The following is an 18,568-nucleotide window of genomic DNA, read 5'->3' as shown; positions in this document are numbered from 1 at the left end:
CGGCCATACCCAGAAGTTCCCCAGAGATCAAGGTGGTTGCATTTGGCTTTGGAGGACTTTTAAACGATAAGGCCTTCCTCGCCACAGAAAAAGCAGGGCTTTAGGTGACACAGAGACGCATGGAATACCCCGGATGTGCTCCATTTGGTGTGATGAAAGCACAGAGGACTTATTAGCAGACAGCCGAATATAAGGTTGGAGATGGTGGCAGATCAATAGGGACATGATGTTCATGTGGGGAATTCGTGCCATGTAGGTTGATAATATCCCCTTTCTCTTCCCTTAAGATTGGGTCGAAGGGTAGGTAATCAATACGAAAACATATACTGGGGAAAACTTGTCTGTGGGGACAAGTTCTGGGTGAGGAAAACAGTAAATAAGAATCAAAAGTCTCCTCAGAGAGAGTGAATGCCTCCAGCCCCTATATAACACGTACTTCTAGTAGGTGACACAGGTATTTGAGAATGTGTCTCTAGGTGTTTGTTAAAATTTTTTCCTTCTGTTTCTATATCCTAAGGAAGATGTGCTGTGCTTCTCCTGAATTATATTGAGAAAGAGCTCTATTTTTGTAGGAAACATATGACTATATGGGGAAAATGTGTCTTTCACTCAAATTGCCATATTTGGGGAAAAATAAGCTTGTTTCTAGATCCAAATAGCATAAGCCAAGACTGTAGAACATCTGATCACATTGTGTGCTTACTGGAAACAAATTCGGCATTGATTGGAATGTCTCCTCCTAAACTTGGACTTTATGAAACTTAGCCCCCAGGACAACAATGTTGGGATATGAGAGTCTTTGGGAGGTATTTAAACCATGAGCGCTCTGCTCTCAAGTGGGTTAGTGATGCTTATAAAAACGGCTGGAGGAGTGAGCTTACTCTGCTCCTCTCCTCTCCTCTGCCCGCTGGGAGCAGAGTTTGTCCTTATTTGGGCCCTTTTGTTCCTGATGTGAAGACGTAGCAAGAAGGCTCACCAGATGTTTTCCAACCTCCAGGACTATGAGAATTAATTTCTGTCCTTTGCACATGGTCCAGCCTCAGGTACTCTGTTAGAGTAGCCCAGTACAAAGGCAAGTGACAAAGAGGACTTGTAAGATAAAAGCATCCCAATCTCAGTGAGTGGCTTCTCCATCCAAACTCCAAATCCCGAGAGCTGCAAGGCCATCTTCCTTCCCCTGCAAGGATCCTTTTCTTTTTCTTTTTCTTTTCTTTTTTTTTTTTTGGTTTTTCGAGACAGGGTTTCTCTGCAGCTTTAGAGCCTGTCCTGGAGCTAGCTCTTGTAGACCAGGCTGGTCTGGAACTCACAGAGATCCACCTGCCTCTGCCTCCCAAGTGCTGGGATTAAAGGCGTGCGCCACCACCGCCCGGCAAGGATCCTTTTCTTATCCCAGCTTGGTGAATGCCTTCTCCTCCAACTGGACGGGACTCAAGTCACTTCCTCTACAAAGTCTTTCCAGAATGCTCCCTCATCAGCCACACTTCCTCCTGAGTCTCCATGTACTTCCCTCAAAACAGCACCTGGAAGGCTTAGATACTCATCTGAGTCTCCAAACAGTGCTCTGGGAGAGACAGTTGTGAAGACAGAAGACAGGAACACAGTGAGCAGAGGGGAGAAGGAAGGGGAATAAAGGATCAATATTGGATCCCTGCCTGTGCCCTTCTGACCTGTTTTCCTCTCCTCCAGTTGACTCTGGATGAAGCAGGTAGGAGCCATTTTAGTTCCCTCGGGATAAAGCAGGTCATTTCAGGGACTGGTAAGGGAGCTCGGGGATTAAGAGTGATGATTACTGCTCTTGCAGAAAACCCAGGCATTGTTCTCAGAACCCACCTGGTAACTCACAATCACCTGTAACTTTAGCTCCATAGCATCTGACTCCCCCTTCTGACCTCTTAAGGCTCCTGCACATTCATGGTGCCCATCAACACATACAAATAACCATATTTACACACAAAAATAATAAATAAGTTCTTATTTTAAAAAAGGAAAAGTTTTCTTGAAGTTTTTTTTTAAAAAACAAAGCCCATCATTTCAGCACAAATTCTGTCACCTTGAACACTTCCTGGAGAGGTGGTAACCTGGGCTCTGCTGAGTGGGGAGGCTCTAGAGTAGTGTGAGAACAGGTGAACGGCCTTTCTCCCGCAGGCTTTCCCCTCAGACATGCCAAGGAGAAGAACTCTGCAGTTATGTCTTAAAGAGAGGAGATAACACCACTTGTCCTCTGTTAAAGACCCGAGATGGAGGTAGATAACTGTAGCAAGAAAGGCAAATGTTTTAAGAATATAAGATACCTTGAACATGACAGTACAAGCTATCCTAAGCTGTCACCAAAGATTTTCTCTCAACTGAATTCTGAAGTTGAAGTCCAAAGAGGGAAGTTTCTCTGTGTTCTCAGAGAATGTTAGAAGGAAAGCCTGGATGAGTTTTCTGGCAAAAGAAGAAATGAAAGAAAGGAAGAGAAAGAAAGAAAGAAAGGAAGGAAGGAAGGAAGGAAGGAAGGAAGGAAGGAAGGAAGGAAGGAAGGAAGGAAGATTGATTTTCCAAGAGCCTACTGTAAAACAGCACTTCCAGCTCAGTAGTTAGACATCTATTCTTACCCCTCTGGATTAGCTGACAGCCTCCTGCAGTAGGTATCTCCAAGGATCAAGGCCACAGCTATTTATTGAGTGTCTAATATGTGATCAAGAGTTTCTTAGTTTTATCACCCTTTGCTTTTTAATGAAGCAACATTAACTTTTAATTATCAAGTTAAAAATGTCCCTTAGCTCTCATGGGTTTCTCTATTCTGGCTCAGTCCTTTCTTAGCTGAGAGCTTCTTGATTATTTTGCTCCATCTTCCCACTCTAACTGCAGCTTCCAAAAGACAGTCCAGGCTCTCTCTCTGCAGGAGCAGGCATATGGGGTGGTCCCCAAGGGGTGAGACAAGCAAAGGCTTTGGATATAATGAGAAGTGAATTAGAAGCCCAGTTCAGCCCTACGAGATCTTGGCAAACAACAGTCTCTGAGCTTTTACTGAGATCATGATCTATTTCCTGGGTGGATTGTTGAGAGCTGGATGAGCTAATTGTTGTGAGAACAGCTTAGAAACTATATAAGTGTACAAGGCAGTGGTCATTGCCAATACTTCCCTGTTGAATAAGGAAGAAAATCACACTTCTCTAAGTTGGGTCCCCAAGCTCCTCTCAACTCTATCGCTGTAGCACTTGCTCCATCCTTCACTCTTCCCAACTGTTGTCACACATGCAATTTAAGGTAAAAATGTCCATCTTTCCTACCAGGTATTAAGCTCAAAGAAGGCTGAGCATAACACCTGTAGGTACTATCACTGAGTAATTGAAAAGAACATATTGACATTCTAGACATTTCATTAGGCAGTAAGCCAGTTACCTCATCTAATGTCACACACTCCTGTGTGATGGGAATTGCCATCTCTAATTTTCAAAGGGGAAACAAAGAATCTGAAAGGGTAACTGATTCTACTACAGGTCTTCAGGCTTACCCTTGGTGGAACAGACACTGAAAATCAAGTCTATGAGCCCTCTGAATCGCTCTGCTGCTATGGCTGCCCTTCTAGGCTTATTGTCATCGCCATGGCTGAAGCGTGATTAATAAAAATTCAGAGTGAGAAATTGAGGTTCAACCTAAAGATCAGAAAAGCAAAACAGTCAGCCACTGACTTACCTCGACCTCAGTTCGAAAATGGTGATCCCTGCCTCCAGTAAACCTCAGGATGAGACTGAGAGCTGTCTCCTCTTGTTTTATAATCCTCTCTAGTTCTGGGATTAAGGGCAAGCACCACTACTGCCTGGTTTCTATGGCAAGCTAGTGTGGCTACTGGGATTAAAGGTGTGTGTCATCACTGCCTGTAAGTCTAGCCAGTGGGGCTGTTTTACTTTTCTGATCTTTAGGAGAGCTTTATTTATTAAAATACAGGTGAAATACCACTACACATGGCCATCACTGGGCCCAACAGACATTGATGTGGAGGAGTAAGCAGAAATGAGGAGAACCTCCTTAACTGTGATGGCCTGTTACAAATCTCCTCTTTCAGTGCCAAGCCTTCTACCTTAGGCTATAGGTGTGTGCCACTGTGTCCAACAGCCTGGTTATTAAGCAATCTTCAAATTTTTCCAACTTTCAGAAACATTTCTATTTTTAAAATAACTAACTGGGAGATAGGTCAATTGATGTGAAATGTTTCTATTGGTTTGCGTGTGTTTGTTTGCCTGAGTTCCACAGGAAAGACATCTTCTTGGGGTGAATCTCAGCTGAGACATTATCAGGCTGTGCTCCTCACACTTCTCACTGCCCCCCTCCCCGTGCACGCACTCACCTTTATTGTGTATCTAAGGCCAGCCATGACCAATGGATAGCTCAGAGGTGAAGAAGCCTTCATGGCACGAGCTTGGCTATGATCAAACCATTGCTTGCTAGTCTGCAAGCTTCTGAGAACAAAGTAACAGAGAAGGGAGTCTTGGGGTCAGCTGCCCTGACTTCCACTCACCCCCAGCTCCCTCATCTGCAAAACACGAATAGGAACAGAATTAACCCTTCGCAATCTATCCTTGCCCAAACCCAGCTTCCTCCTCCTCTCCAAGCCTGAGATAAAGCCCCTCTGCCCTTCCAGAATCGGAGTTCCTTGGATCTGCCTTCACTTGACTGAATATGTGATAAAGACTGAAGCACTCCCCAGTGTGAAGGACTCAACACCATTAACAGAATACCAAGCTCAGGTTTTGGTTTGCGCAGAGTGAGACGAAGCAGCTCAGAATGCAGAATGAAAACCCAGCTTCTCCCTGGTGTCTAGAAGAAAGTGAACTCCACACTAAATTATGTTGCAAATATGCCCCAAGGTAGTTTTAATTTTATTGGCACTGATTTTAATTTACTCTTTAGGCCCCTGATTGCAGGATGAGCTGTTGGCTGCTGGCGAGGGGACAGCCCTTCATCACTTGGTTTTAATTAAGGCTCTTAAGTTTGGAAGAAAAGAACAAAGATGTCCCTTCCCCCATTTCTGTTCTCATTTCCAAGTTATAATTAAGGGCCCTGTGTCTGCGACAAACTCCTTGCTCTGTCTAGCATGGCTACAGACTTAAAGTTATTTGACTTTGTGGGGAGAGAAAACACAAAAACCTGAAGATGCATTTGATCACTCATTAATTCACTTGTCGATTCTTGAGTTCATTTTTTTCTTTTTTCTTTCCTTTATCAAGCTTTAATAGCAGTCTATAAACCAGCTCTTGTCCTGGTCCTATGGATTTTACAAAACTGATAATATATGATCCCTGCCCCCCCCACCGCAAAGTTCACATCATAATGAAAGATGAAAATAAGGAATTAGGAATTACAAGGTCATGAAGGGGGGCTACTCGCTTAGCCTGAAGCATAAAATAAGGCCTTTGAGGAGATGGTACAGTACCAGGGATTGAACCTAGGGCCTTGAACATACTACTGCTCCACCACCAAAATCTCTCTCTCTCTCCCTCTAATTCATTGATTAATTTTTAGACAATTTCTCACTCAGTTGCTTGGACTAGCCCCAGATCAGTGGTCTGCCCACCTTAGCCTCTTAAGATTCTGGGATGACAGATGTGTGCCACCATCATGTCCAACAAAACAATGCATTCTAAACTAAGATTTTGTACTAATCAAAAGGAATAAATACTAGCTTTTAAAACAAGCCTCAAATCTCAGTAGTTTTGACATATTAAAGGCTCATTTGTGCCTTACATCATAGCCAGATGCAGGGCTTCTGGTCATTTTTCTGTAAGTATTGATTCAGGGACATAAGCGAATGAGAATGAGGACATAGCCATTCCTATGTGTGGTTGTGGGGGAAGTTCTTATTGTAGATATGTGGGAGAGATGGACAGAGCCTAGTAACTCAGTTCTGAAATGGGTAAGGAAAATGAGCAGTCATTTCACAGAAAATGCAAATAATTCTTGCATATATGAAAAGAAGTTTAACTAGATAATAAAAGATAATTTCACTAACAGAAATTCACATTAAAACTAATCTTAGATACCATTTCTCATGCATCAATAATGATAAAGTTCAAAAAGTAAAATTGGACCATGTTGTCAAGGTGATGAGGTCCTAATACATTGTTGGGAGTGTACTGGCCCTTCTAAGGGAGCCTGTCAGTATTTATCAGAATTGCAGATGTATTTAGGATCTTAGTGATTGTTTCTATGAATCCAGTGTATAATTTCATCTCTATAAACTGTTGTATGTGCAAAGTCCATCACAAAAAAACACTGCTGGTAACAGGAAAAGATTGGAAACCCTTTGAACGTCCATTAGGTAGGAAGTTGATTAGCTGTCAAAAAGAATGAAGCAAATATTTGTTGAGAAAAAGTTACTCCCAAGACAAAGGAAGTGGAGGAGGAGGAAGAGGAGAAGGAAGAAGAGGAAGAAGAAGAGGAAGAGAAAGAAGAAGAAGAAAAGCAAACCTGAACGATATGATTAAGGTGTTATCATTTTGGAGTGGGGACACTATTTTCTTATTTATATACAAACTGTCTTTGGAAGAGTACATGCCAACCTGACAGCAAAACAGCACGATTACCGAATAGAGTGGAAGGAGTATTTTCCACTGTAAATTTTGTCATGCATCTTAACTTTGGAACCATATGTGTCAATCAATTAAGACTTTCCTGCTGGTAATTTGAAGTGAAGTCACATTAGCCACCCCATGTGAGGATACCAGATTTGAGGAACAACTGATGCCACACCCAAATGGTTGTCAACAGGGCTTGGTTCTAATTCTTGCTTCATCACCAGCTGGCCAGCCAGTCTTGCACATGCCACCTCCTTGCTCAGAACTGATTGGAGACGGGTCAGAGGGCCTGATTTCCAAGGCCTTTCTCTCTCTGGCAGTCAGAGCGATAAATTGCAGTTTTTTCCTTACACACTTCTCAAGTCATCTCTCTACCTCTTCCTTTCCTCTGCAGCTCATCAAAAGCTCAGAGGAAAAGACAGACAATCGAAGAAAATAAAACTGCAAAGATGACTTTTATGGGGCTCATGTTGAATCATTGTGTATTCCTCCTCCAAAGCCAAAAATGATGAGTTTAATATCACACAGAGAACTGCATCTTGTTACCCTCAGAAGACAGTATATGCTACACGGAGAGCCAGGAGCTCAGCAAGACGTAATTCTTCACTCCAACTCTGAGACAAATGAAATGATAGTCATCAAGCTCACATTCTAGAAGCAACATGGATTATTTTCTTTGTCTGTAACTTCATTTGAAAGTGTCCCAAGGAGGGTGAATCCTCCCATATGTGGACTCTTCTTCTTTCCCAGGACTATAAACCAGAATGAAGACAGTTAGTTAGGTGATTGGGCTTGGCAAGCATTGGTCACAGATGACAAGTCTGTTTTGTCAGGAGTTAAGAATCTTGAGCACCACTCCCAATTATTCCGTGAGTTTAGACAAATCTTCACATTTAGGGCTTTGTTAATCTCAGGAGGATTGGTATGTGTGTGTGTGTGTGTGTGTGTGTGTGTGTGTGTGTGTGTGTGTGTTTGTGTGTGTTTCATACATTTGGTTGACATGTAAAAAGAGGAGAATTGTTGTATTTGAGAGACACTAAAGTTCTAATGTCCCAAAAGTTCTCCTGTTTCTGCCAGTCTGTTGTGGTGTCTGGTGTTGTCTCTCGGTATCTTTTGTGCCCTCATTTCTGCCAATAGTTCTGAGCATCCTATACTTACAGGCACTGAGCCCTGTATAGACAACTCCCCATCTTCAGAGAATTTAATCAATAATATCCCATCAAGCCAGGAAGTGTCTTAACTATGCAAAGAGAGAAAGTCTCAGCAATGTCACTTACAGATTACAAAGTCCCCCCTGCCACAAACAATTTGTTGTTGTTGTTGTTGTTGTTGTTATTGGGGGAAAAGATGTGACATCATGAGAAAAGGTTAAACGAAAGAGTCAATTAAGACCTTGCATAAAACTTCTAGAATGGAGCCTAGCATGCCTTAGATATACATGAAGCGGTGCCAGTGTTCCTGTATGTTTGCTTCCCAGTATAACTCTGAGAGTAGACTCAAAATACGTATTTTTCAGATTAAAAATATCCCCTAGCCATCTACCTAGGGCTAGTGAAGTCACTTTAGCCACCACTTCCAAAATACATTCTGAATGTTTACCCTATGCCCACAGAAAAGTGCAATCCCTCTATCATCAAAGAAACTTTACAACAAATGGAGACCATTACAGAAAACTAAAATCAATCAAAATGCGGAGTTACAGAGTCCTGATGGACACCTCTATAAAACACTTCAGCACCTAATGTTCAGGGATCATTGCAGAAGAGGGAATAGAAGGATTTGAAGGGCCAGAGAAGCAGGGAGTTTGTTGCAAGACTGTGTCTTCTGGTAATGTCGACAACTACCTCATAAAGTCTCACCAACATGACTGCCTAAACTTGAGCTGACAATGATAGATATGGCAAAGTGGATGGGACAAAGACCACAAGGTTTCAATCTTATACAAAGAACGACAGACAACTAAGGAATCTATAGAATGGGAGAAATAGTCTCCTCTAGGGAAGAACACACTAACACATACACATACATGAATGTAATAACAATTAATGAAAAAAGGGAACATGAGTTTGAAAGAAAGTAAGAAGTATAGGAGAGGGCTTGGAGGGAAGAAGGGAGGAGAAATTATGTAATTATAACCTCAAAATAAGACAAAAAAGTTGTTTTTGTTTTGTTTTGTTTTAAATCCTGAAGCTCACAGTGGGAGCCCAATTTACGCCGGGCTCCCCAGCTAGAAATGGAAATTTAGGCAAAACTGCACAAGTGCCCAATGTAAATGCAATGATTTCCTGGAAGGTATTTCTTATTAATTAGATAATAACTTCTCGTAATATGTAATCATGTTCTGAGTAAGTAACTTAGTAAAAAAAAAAAAAAATACAGCACATCCCTGCTTTCTCTGAGACCTCTAAAAGACAAGCCACCAGAAGCACTTTCGGACACTGAGGACACATTAGATAAAAATGAACCGAAATCGATTCTCGCCTGTCTCCTGCCCGCCAATCACATTGCAAGTAGCTGCCAAGTCTATGGATGCAGAGGGCCAGCTGGAAAGGGTGTGTGTGGCGTGGCTTCCTTTAAGCCAGCTCTGCGGTCCTAGCCTTCTCGTTTGTTATCCTTTCTTCCAACAGAAAACAAGCCTGGAGTTCTATATCGACATCCACGCCCACTCCACCATGATGAATGGCTTCATGTATGGCAACATCTTTGAGGACGAGGAACGGTTCCAAAGGCAGTCCATTTTCCCAAAGCTCCTGTGCCAGAATGCAGAGGACTTCTCCTACGTAAGTCAAACGTTCTCAGGTACCTAGTACGCGTCTGCACCTCTCCCCGTCATGTCTACATAAGTCAAAAGTTCTCAGGTACCTAGTACGCGTCTGCACCTCCTCCCGCACATCTTCCTCTCCCTCTTCAGGTTTGTTTTCATGTGGCCTGTCTGGTCACCTAATGTTTGTTTAGTGAATCTGACTCCAGTATTAACAAGGCAAAGAAACTCATGGAGTGGTCTCCCTGTTTTATGCCTAGGCTCCCCAGAGTCTGTTTTCATTTGCCCCAGTTCTTCCAGCAAGAGAACCATGTGTCTGCTCAAGGGATTATATACCCACCATTCCCATCTTCCATGACATTCTTGGCCCCAATTTCTCTGACCGTAATTGGAGGGTATATTTCTTTTTATCTTGCCTGCACAACAGTTTCCTGCCGTTATAGATATGAATGTCCCTCACAGGCAGAAAAGACCTCACCAACCTCCAGAGATAGGCAAGTTGGGTGGGATGGGACAGGAAGGGGCAGTTAGAAATTTTGTAGTACAAAGCAATGTCAGAAAAGAGCATGGAGAAAAGATGAGGAGGGGCATCAGCATCCACTACTGAGACACGGGGATGTTTTTGCTCTTTTTTCCTTTGTTTCAATACTAAATCTCTGGGCCTTGTTACTGCCACGCGGCCAGTCAGTAAGAGGCCCACAGAGGTCATGGCAATTTTTGAAGTTGATGAGCTGCAAACTCCCCTGCTCATTGCTTCAGGCTGGACAATTAGTGAGGATGATGAAACTCTCTGTTTGAGAAGATGGACAGTGAATTCCAGAAGCGTTGGATGGCAGACCAAAATAGGAATTGCAGGTTGTTTAGCACAGTCCCTTTTTTAAATATATCCAAGACAAACCTACGGAGCAGAAAAGTGGAGAATATACTGTCAAGTCACCTAGAATTTAGGTGGTAGAATCAAATGGGGATCTGTGTATTTGCAGCCATGGGGCAAAAACAGCCATTTGTTTCTATAGGAACCTGTACGGTCTCTGCAGCCTCCCATTCATTGGAAGGTATGCTATAGGTCTCAGAGGTTTTCACACGAGTGAGGGTCCCTGGATCTACAGACCAGACATCATCTAGGCTATGTTTCTGGCCCTGGTAATGTTTCTGTGTCTCAGCGTCCTTAGGAGCTCTGGGCTGCCATCAAGGTCATCTGTCCTGGTCCCATTCCTGTCACTTCTCAGATTCTCAAGAATTAACTTCAGAATGGGAGAATTTCATTTATCTGCGTAGATCCCAAGGCCTTTTCCCTGGAGAGTCTCTGACTTTCTTCATAGTTTTCTTCACCTCTCCTGCACAGACAAGGAAGCTGAGGTACCAAGAGGGCAAGCTGACAGCTGCTCAAGGGGAGGACAGCAAACCCTACGTTTCTGAATAGAAGCCCTAAGTCTGACCTCATTACCCCTCTCTCTTTGCTTACCCTGACGGGTGCGGCTGACATCGTACGAAAGGAACTTGTACAATCACCCTAGCTCATGTTGGACATGAATTCAGTTCTCTCTAGTGAGATGGAGAACCCAGGGATGGAAGCCCCTTAGTCCTGACTTCACATCTGTACTGTTTTACTTCCTTGTACATCTGACTCAGATTCCTCATCTATAGAAAGATGAAATATGAGCACCTTCTTAAATGGGCTCCTTTGGAGCTAAAGCACAAGACTACATAGGGAACAATATCATCAAGTTGCCCATCCCTTTATGGTTATAACACTACAATTTCTTCTTGCCTCCTGGCTGCTTTTCACTCCTTCACCAGCCCTGCTCAGATTCCTACAGGTAGCTGTGCCCCTAGTGCCCCTGCTGGATGCTTTCATTCAATTGCATTTGTGGACTAATAAGTCAGACTAATAATAACCAAGATGCAGAAGCAGATGACGAAACTGAGAGCTGGAGGTGTAAGACTTGCTCAGTATCTAACCGCTGGCGTGGGCCACCCCAGTCTGACTCTCCCTCTTCCCGACTTTCTTGTTCACAGACCAGCACATCCTTCAACCGGGATGCTGTGAAAGCAGGAACTGGTCGTCGCTTCCTCGGTGGGCTCCTGGATCACACGTCATACTGCTACACCCTAGAGGTTTCCTTCTACAGCTACATCACTGGGGGTACTACAGCCGCTGTGCCCTACACTGAAGAAGCTTGTATCCTTTCCAGGTCCCCCACTATCCCTAGACCAGCCTTCATCTAGCTGGGAACATTAGATTTGGAAGGATTTGCTAGGCAGGTCAGGAGTTTGGTGCGGATGAATGTGACAGGGTCTATTGGAGATGTCTCTGCCCTTTATCTGCCCTTCATATGGAACATAGACGTCTTCTCAATGGCTGCTTCCAGGCTCCAAGTCTTCCTTAGGCCCCTGGACCCGTGGCCTTCCCACTGTTTCTGCTGGTCTTATCTTTCTCTTTGCCCCTCTTTTCCCCTTCTCTCACCTGAAACTCCCTGCCATGCCTTTCCCTCCCTACTTATTGCCCCTTCTCCCCTCCCTTCTCCCCTCTTTCTTTTCATCTTCCCACTCCCTTTTCTCTCTTCTTCTCACCCCCCCCATCTTCCCTGCCCTACCCATCCCATTCCTCTGCTTTTGAGAAATTACTTTTCCTCCTAGTTTCCCCAACATTTCTCTTAAGTTCATCATGGTGAAGACTTGGGGTTACTTTTTATCTTGTTTGATTTCTTTTTTAAAGAAAATGTAATCATGAATTTTATCTTATTTCAAACTCACCTTATTGGGTCTATAACAGATTCTGATAGAACCTGTTAATGCTTATCTTTTGAGTCTTAAATTGACTCAGTTCTCACTTCTAACTTGTAGTTTTCTCCAAGAAGAATTGTAGTGGAGAAGCCCTGAAAAGGGATAAACGATAGGATAAATTCTGGATATGTGCCAAGACGGTTCCAGACCCCTATGGATAGTGAAGTCTTCTGATATTTTAGTCCCTTATGCATAGTATTGTAGTATTTGCATGTTTCTCACACATATCCTCCTGTACACTTTAAAGTATACATGTATTAGTTTTTTGAGACAAGGTCTCTGTGTAGTTCTGGCTATCCTCAACTCACTATGTAGACATGGCTGGCCTAGAACTTACAGAGATTCGTCTGCCTCTGCCTCCCAAATGCTGAAATTCAATGTTGGACCACCATGCCTAGCCTCAATGCCTCAATGCCTATTTTAAATCATCTCTAGATAACGCAATATCCAATTCACTGTAAATATGTGTAAACCATTGTTATACTGTGTTGTTTAGGGAATAATGACAAGAGAATTGTCTGTACATGGTCAGCACAGACTCAGCTTTTAAAACTATTTTTTATCTGTGGCTAGTTGAATCTTCAGATGCAGAACCCATAGATACTGAAGATCCCTTCACTCTGTGTGCAAGCCATCCCTTCCCCAAATTAAGGTGCTCGCATTAGCCTTCCGTAACTCTTGGTGGATAGTCATGGAGATCATGGAGATCCTATTGTAAGCTGTGTGGGGAAGCCTCTTATGTTAGTGTCGTGACTTAGGACCCAGCCTACTGAAATTTCAGGGGGCTCCAGTTACTTCTCTGGTAACTTGAGAGACCAGGGTGATAGCTTCAGAGGGAGGGGCTAACAAGGAGTAGGCCAGATGGCAGATTGATGTTTCAGACACCCTAGAGCCTTAGAGAGATCATGATATGAGCTGTGTTCTCCCTACAGTCTCCAGACTGACACTAGCCTTGAAAAATGTGAGATAATATCTTCTGACTCAGTAAGGTCAGTGAAATAGTCTCTGGTATGAGGCAGAGGAACCATAGCTTTCCAAAGCCTGGTCATCTCTTAAATGCCACACTGTCCCTTGACACCATCTCTTTGCTGCCAAAACATTAGATGGTGTGATCTTCCAACTCCTTAGCACGTGTGAAGGGCAATTTCACACCACATGTACTTTGTTCTTCAACCCATGTGAGAGCAAGGAAGCTAATAGGAATTGTTAGAAGTATGAGTTTATGGACTAAAGGGCTAGCAGACCCACTTCACAGTGACACGCGGGTCTCTCCGGAGGATACTGCAGTTGGCTTGTCATTGATTTCTGATGTCCAATTTTATGGGGTTTCCCACCTTTCTCTGAGCTTCTGGCCTGGTTTGCTGACAGAAATTTTATTTTTAGTAAAACACCCTTCTTTAGCTCAGAGTTTCTGTCCCTAACACCCAATTCTTCTTCACCAAAAATAAATACATATTAGTGTATACCAGGAAAAATACACAGCACCTGGGGTAACATACTAAAAAAGAGGAAGAAAGAAAGAAAGAAAGGAAAAAAGAAAGAAAGAAAGAAAGAAAGACAAAAAGGAATACTCTAGGACTTTCCTTCTACTTGGGGAGACAGGAGAAGGAAGAAATAATTATAATATGCATGCTAAACTTAGTGATAGAGGAATTCTAGAAGGCTAAGGGACACTTATATTTAAAATTCAGCATGATAGAGCATACCTATAATCTCAGCGCTTGGGAGACAAAGACAGGAGGATCATGCTTTTGAGGTTAGTCTGGGCTACAAAACAAATTCCAAACATACTCTACAAGAACCTCCTTCAAAAGCCAGTACTACCCCTACTCCTCCTACTATGATAATGGTGCGTATATGTGAATGTGGGTGTGAGTATATATGTGTGTAAATATGAGTGTATGTGTGTATGAGTGTGAGTGTGTCCATGTGAGTGAAAATGTGGATGTGTAAATGTAAAAGTGTATCTGTGTCCAAGTGTATGTGCGTGTGCTTGTGTGTGCATGTGTGCATGTGTGCATGCAAAGAACTCAGACTAAAGGCCAGGTCAAGTTCTAGATACATAGATACAGGGTGACAGTAACTAAAAATGTATTTACAGGAGAATATGGGAAAATTCAAAATGGTCTTGAGAGTCAGAGATGTCTTTCTCATGGAAGGATCATCTATACTCTGACTTAATACCAGGCAGGAGTTGGTTCAGTGGGGCTGGAGGGTGTTCCTGGAGGGAGAACACTGCACACAGAGAGGCGAAGAGGAAAAGTATGTATGTCTAGCAAGAGTGTGGCTGGTCTGGTTTGGGCAAAGGCCTTCAGATACAGGAAGACTAACTTCGCAGGCTGAAAGGAATTTGAACTAAATAGGTAATGAAGGGCAACAGATGTTTTGTAAATAGTGGGAAGTCACCCTGACTGCACTGAAGGCAGCGACATGTAGTAGGAGATTGTCAGGACAACCCATGTGAGAGACACTTCAGGCTAATACTAGGTGATGGCCGCAGGATATTTAAATACGGGACTGAGCCGATGTAGGGCTTGCTTTAGTGATTGCAGGAACTAGAGACTGAAAGGAGTCGGTGGGGATTGGAGAGACTGCACCAGCTTTCAGCCTCTGGAGCCACCCCATCTCGACAGTGAGGGGAGAAGTTGAGCCTGGAGCTGACCAGGGCAGCACAAGCCAATTTAGTATATTCAGTGTTGATTTCACCTGGTTCCTCTTTGATATACTTTTTTTTTAAAAGACTCATCTCATAACAGAGGGAGAGCAGGCAGACAGATTGTGATCTTTGTTGGCTGCTGGCTCTGTGTCCCAATCAGAAAAAGAAATTACATGGTCTGATGGGAATGGCAATGTGGTCTGGGAGGAAGTGTCCTCCAGACTAGGAATCAAGAGACCTGATTCTGACGACAGCACAGGCTTCATCCCAGACAGTGCCCTTCAACAAGTCCTCCGGGCTCTGAGAGGTGACTTTCTCTTTACAAAGCAACTGAGGACTTTCTGGCTGTCCTCTCCTGCTGCTGGACTCAGAAACAGCCACAAAGAACTAAGTGCTGTGCCCAGAACAGACAGCAGGGTTTGAATCTTGCTTTAGTCACACAGTAAGTGGGCCACTTTGAGCAGGTGGCGTAACATCACTGGGCCTCAGTTTCTTAATCTGAAGCTAGGAGGTATAATGTTTATCTGGTTATGATGATTCAAAGGGAAAATAATTCTATACATTTTCAAAGGTCTCCACCATGGCTAGTGGTCTTTGGCACTCTGCCCTGTCCATGTTGTAGCAAGAATACAGGTCTCGTGTCAGAGTTCCAGATGAGAGCTCTGTTGGAACCCAGTTATAGAACCACTCCGGACCTCAGTTCTTCATCCATGAAGTGAGAATAACAACGGCTCACTTCTTAGGGTTGTCAGGGTTACATGGGGAGGGCTATGTTGTCAGGACCAGATGAGTCACTGTGCCACATGCTTAGTGATGTTAGATGTTATTCTCTTGCCTTTCCTTCCGGTCATTTGCTGTGTTGTTGCTGTTGTGAAGTGATAGATTCCTGATACTTTGGGCCATTCTTCACTAAGTCCTATTTACATTTTATTGGCATGACTACTAATAAATATGCTCTGTTCAAACAATTTAAAGAGAGAGAGAAGGATAAAATAGAATCATAAAGCAACCCGAGCGCTTCTCAGGCCTTTGTTTATGGTTTGGTTTCAAGCCTAGAGGAAACAGCTCTTTAACATAATGGATGAGAAAAGCATTGGGAACAGTGAGCCTGAGTCCTGAGCAGACTGGTTTCCTGTAGCTGTGGCCATATTGAAATCGGGTACTGCTGGCTCTGTAGAAAGGTACAGCTAGCCAAGGGAAGATAGCACAATCCTGTCAGCTAACTGATCTCAGTTCAGACTTCACTATTTCCCTTGCAATGTTCAACAGACTTGGAAGTTCTCATTTATTTACTCATCCGTCCAACAAAACCCAGTAGACACAGGAAAGAGACAGAGGATTGAAGCACAATCCCCATCTTCAGGAAGGAGAGAGAACAGGGGGAAAAGATGGCAGCATCGTGGAGGATAAATGCCCTGGCAGAGGAAAGATCTGCTGGTCTTGGGGCAGAGCGGAGGGAGCAGTGGGGAAGGAAGACCTTTCTAGAAGAGAAACCAGGGCTCAGCCCTCTAGGGTGAGTGTATGCAGACTGGGAAAGAAGGGGTAGAGCTACCTTCCTGGCAGAGGGAGAAGTACAGGAGAGAGCCCAGATGCCAAGGAAAGGATGCTCTGTCCAAGCATCCTGGGGAAGCTGGGGCTGGGCCAGAAACAAGCAATGATGGATAAGCATGGGAGAAAGACCTGTGAAAGAAGGAACCAGGACATTGAATATGCAGCACTAACAATTACAAAACAATTCTATTGTTTGTTTCGGCTGGCTTTGTAAATAGATGAATATAGATATGATAGCTCTGGCAGGACCAGATCGCCCAGTCATTCTCAGGAAATTAAGAAGTTCCAATTAATTCTAGTCACAAAGCAATCTCCATTGAGCAATTACTGTGTCTGGTCTGATCCAAAACATCAAGCCTGTTCAAAGAACACCCTCCCCACCCTCTGGGTCTTTCTCAGATAGGTTGATCATGGTGACCCCTGTTCATACTTCCCAGGTTGAGCAGGAAAAGGGAGAGCTAGAAAGAGACAGAATGGGCCTCTGGTGCCTAGGAGAGGGCACGGACAATCTCACATGAACCCCCTAGACACCTCACTTTCCAGTGCTGAATGCTAGAGTGTTAGAATATTGCTCAGGGGTTCCTCAGCCCCAGATGACCTGATTGGTCTCCCCAGTGGAGGCTGAGGCATCTCTTAGGTGGTCCTCTCATATGAAGGTGAATTCAGGGCTGCAAAATTATATCAGGCTTTCTCTTAAAAATCTTGCATGCTGGTCTCATCCCCCATATATTCCACCTGAAACCAGGTCTAGGTGAGTTTCATGTTTCAGTAGATAAGGGTAGGGCTGAGTGTGTTGATGATTGTTTATATATGGGGTACAGGAAAATGTCAAGGAAGGTACCCTAGATGTCGGTTTGAAAAACTTGGTAGAGAGAAGGATCTGCCAATCACTTACATGTGGACTGCTGGGAAAAGAAGCTGAGGGGATGTGGTTGAGCTCTGTTGGTGAGTCATTGGACATAAAGAGCTCATGTGACATACAAATAGAGACTTTTAATAGATAGATGGTTCTAAGATCTTGAGGCTTTGGAAAAAGACTTTAACTTTGAACAGGGTTCATAGTGGACACCAGGCACCCTGGAATCACAATAAAGGAAGTGTTTTTTCGGGTGTCACTGTCTACTTCATGAGTTGGTGAAAAGAATGTCGAACTGGGAGTTGGGATATCAGCTCTATTGTGGCTTTTTGCTGTGAGACAGTGGCTAGGTCACTTGACCTCTCTAGTTGGACATCTACTCCCAAGTAGCCCTCAGTGAATGAATGAATGAAATAGAGGAAGGCCCTGCCCTTTGTCTGTTAGATCATGTGACTCTCTAAGGAGGAGGTAAGGTCTGTGATCTGAACTGTTCTGAGTGCTGCTCTGTGCTCCCAGGCCTGTTGGGAGTACTGCTGTATGTGCCTGAGAGGGTCGAGTATGCCGCCTGGGTTTTCATTCTTGCTGGGAAGATTTTACTCTTTGAGTGGATGAAGAATAGGAAGATGTCATGCCTGACATGCCTGTTGGTATTTCTCTCAGATAAGTCAAACATCTCAGAACTTTCCATTTTCTTATTTGTCATACTCGGGGTCATAGCTTTCATAAGAAGAAATAAGAAGAAGAAGATGAAGAAGAAGGAGAAGGAGGAGAAGGAGAAAGAGGAGAAGGAAGAGGAAGAAGAAGAAGAAGATGAAGAAGAAGGAGAAGGAGGAGAAGGAGAAAGAGGAGAAGGAAGAGGAAGAAGAAGAAGAAGAAGAAGAAGAAGAAGAAGAAGAAGAAGAAGAAGAAGAAGAAGAGGAGGAGGAGGAGGAGGAGGAGGAGGAGGAGGAGGAGGAGGAGGAGGAGGAGGAGGAAGAGGAGCAGGAACAAGAACAAGAACAAGAAGAACAAGAAGAAGAAGAACAAGAAGAAAGCTTCAGTTAGAGGGTTTGGAGAGTAGAATACTAAGCCTTGCTGAAATCTGATCATTTTTTCTTATCCTCCTTAAAGATAAAAACCAAATTTGAGCTTTAAATATGAATGCTTACTAGCCAACTGGCTGAATGAATAATAGAGCATTAGTGATGGCAACATCATAACTGAACTCATGGCTTCTAGAAGGACCCTGCGCTGGAGCAGGCTGTGGCTCTGCTGAACCTCACCATGCAGGTTTGGGTAGGCCAACAGTGCTCTGTGTTCCAGGGTTGGAGTGGAACTTTAGATCCTGACAGGTCTCGCTCAAGCATCTGTTGGCAGTCCTTCTTGCCTTCCTTCCTTCTTGCCTTCCATGGCTTTTG

The 18,568-nt window shown here is 43.6% G+C and overlaps 1 protein-coding gene across 1 annotated transcript in view; it reads left to right on the top strand.

Annotated features, from left to right (window-relative positions):
* Agbl4 (AGBL carboxypeptidase 4) overlaps positions 1 to 18,568 on the top strand; it is a 1,010,368-nt gene that overhangs the window by 954,238 nt on the left and 37,562 nt on the right. Inside the window, exons 10-11 of the mRNA XM_038334417.1 lie at positions 9,188 to 9,340; positions 11,341 to 11,503. Of these exons, the coding sequence (XP_038190345.1) occupies positions 9,188 to 9,340; positions 11,341 to 11,503 (316 nt within the window). The remainder of the gene's footprint in view (positions 1 to 9,187; positions 9,341 to 11,340; positions 11,504 to 18,568) is intronic.

The sequence above is a fragment of the Arvicola amphibius genome, chromosome 6 (genome assembly GCF_903992535.2).
Source record: "Arvicola amphibius chromosome 6, mArvAmp1.2, whole genome shotgun sequence".
Classification (NCBI taxonomy): Eukaryota; Metazoa; Chordata; class Mammalia; order Rodentia; family Cricetidae; genus Arvicola; species Arvicola amphibius.
This window is presented reverse-complemented; position numbering and strand designations above follow the sequence as displayed.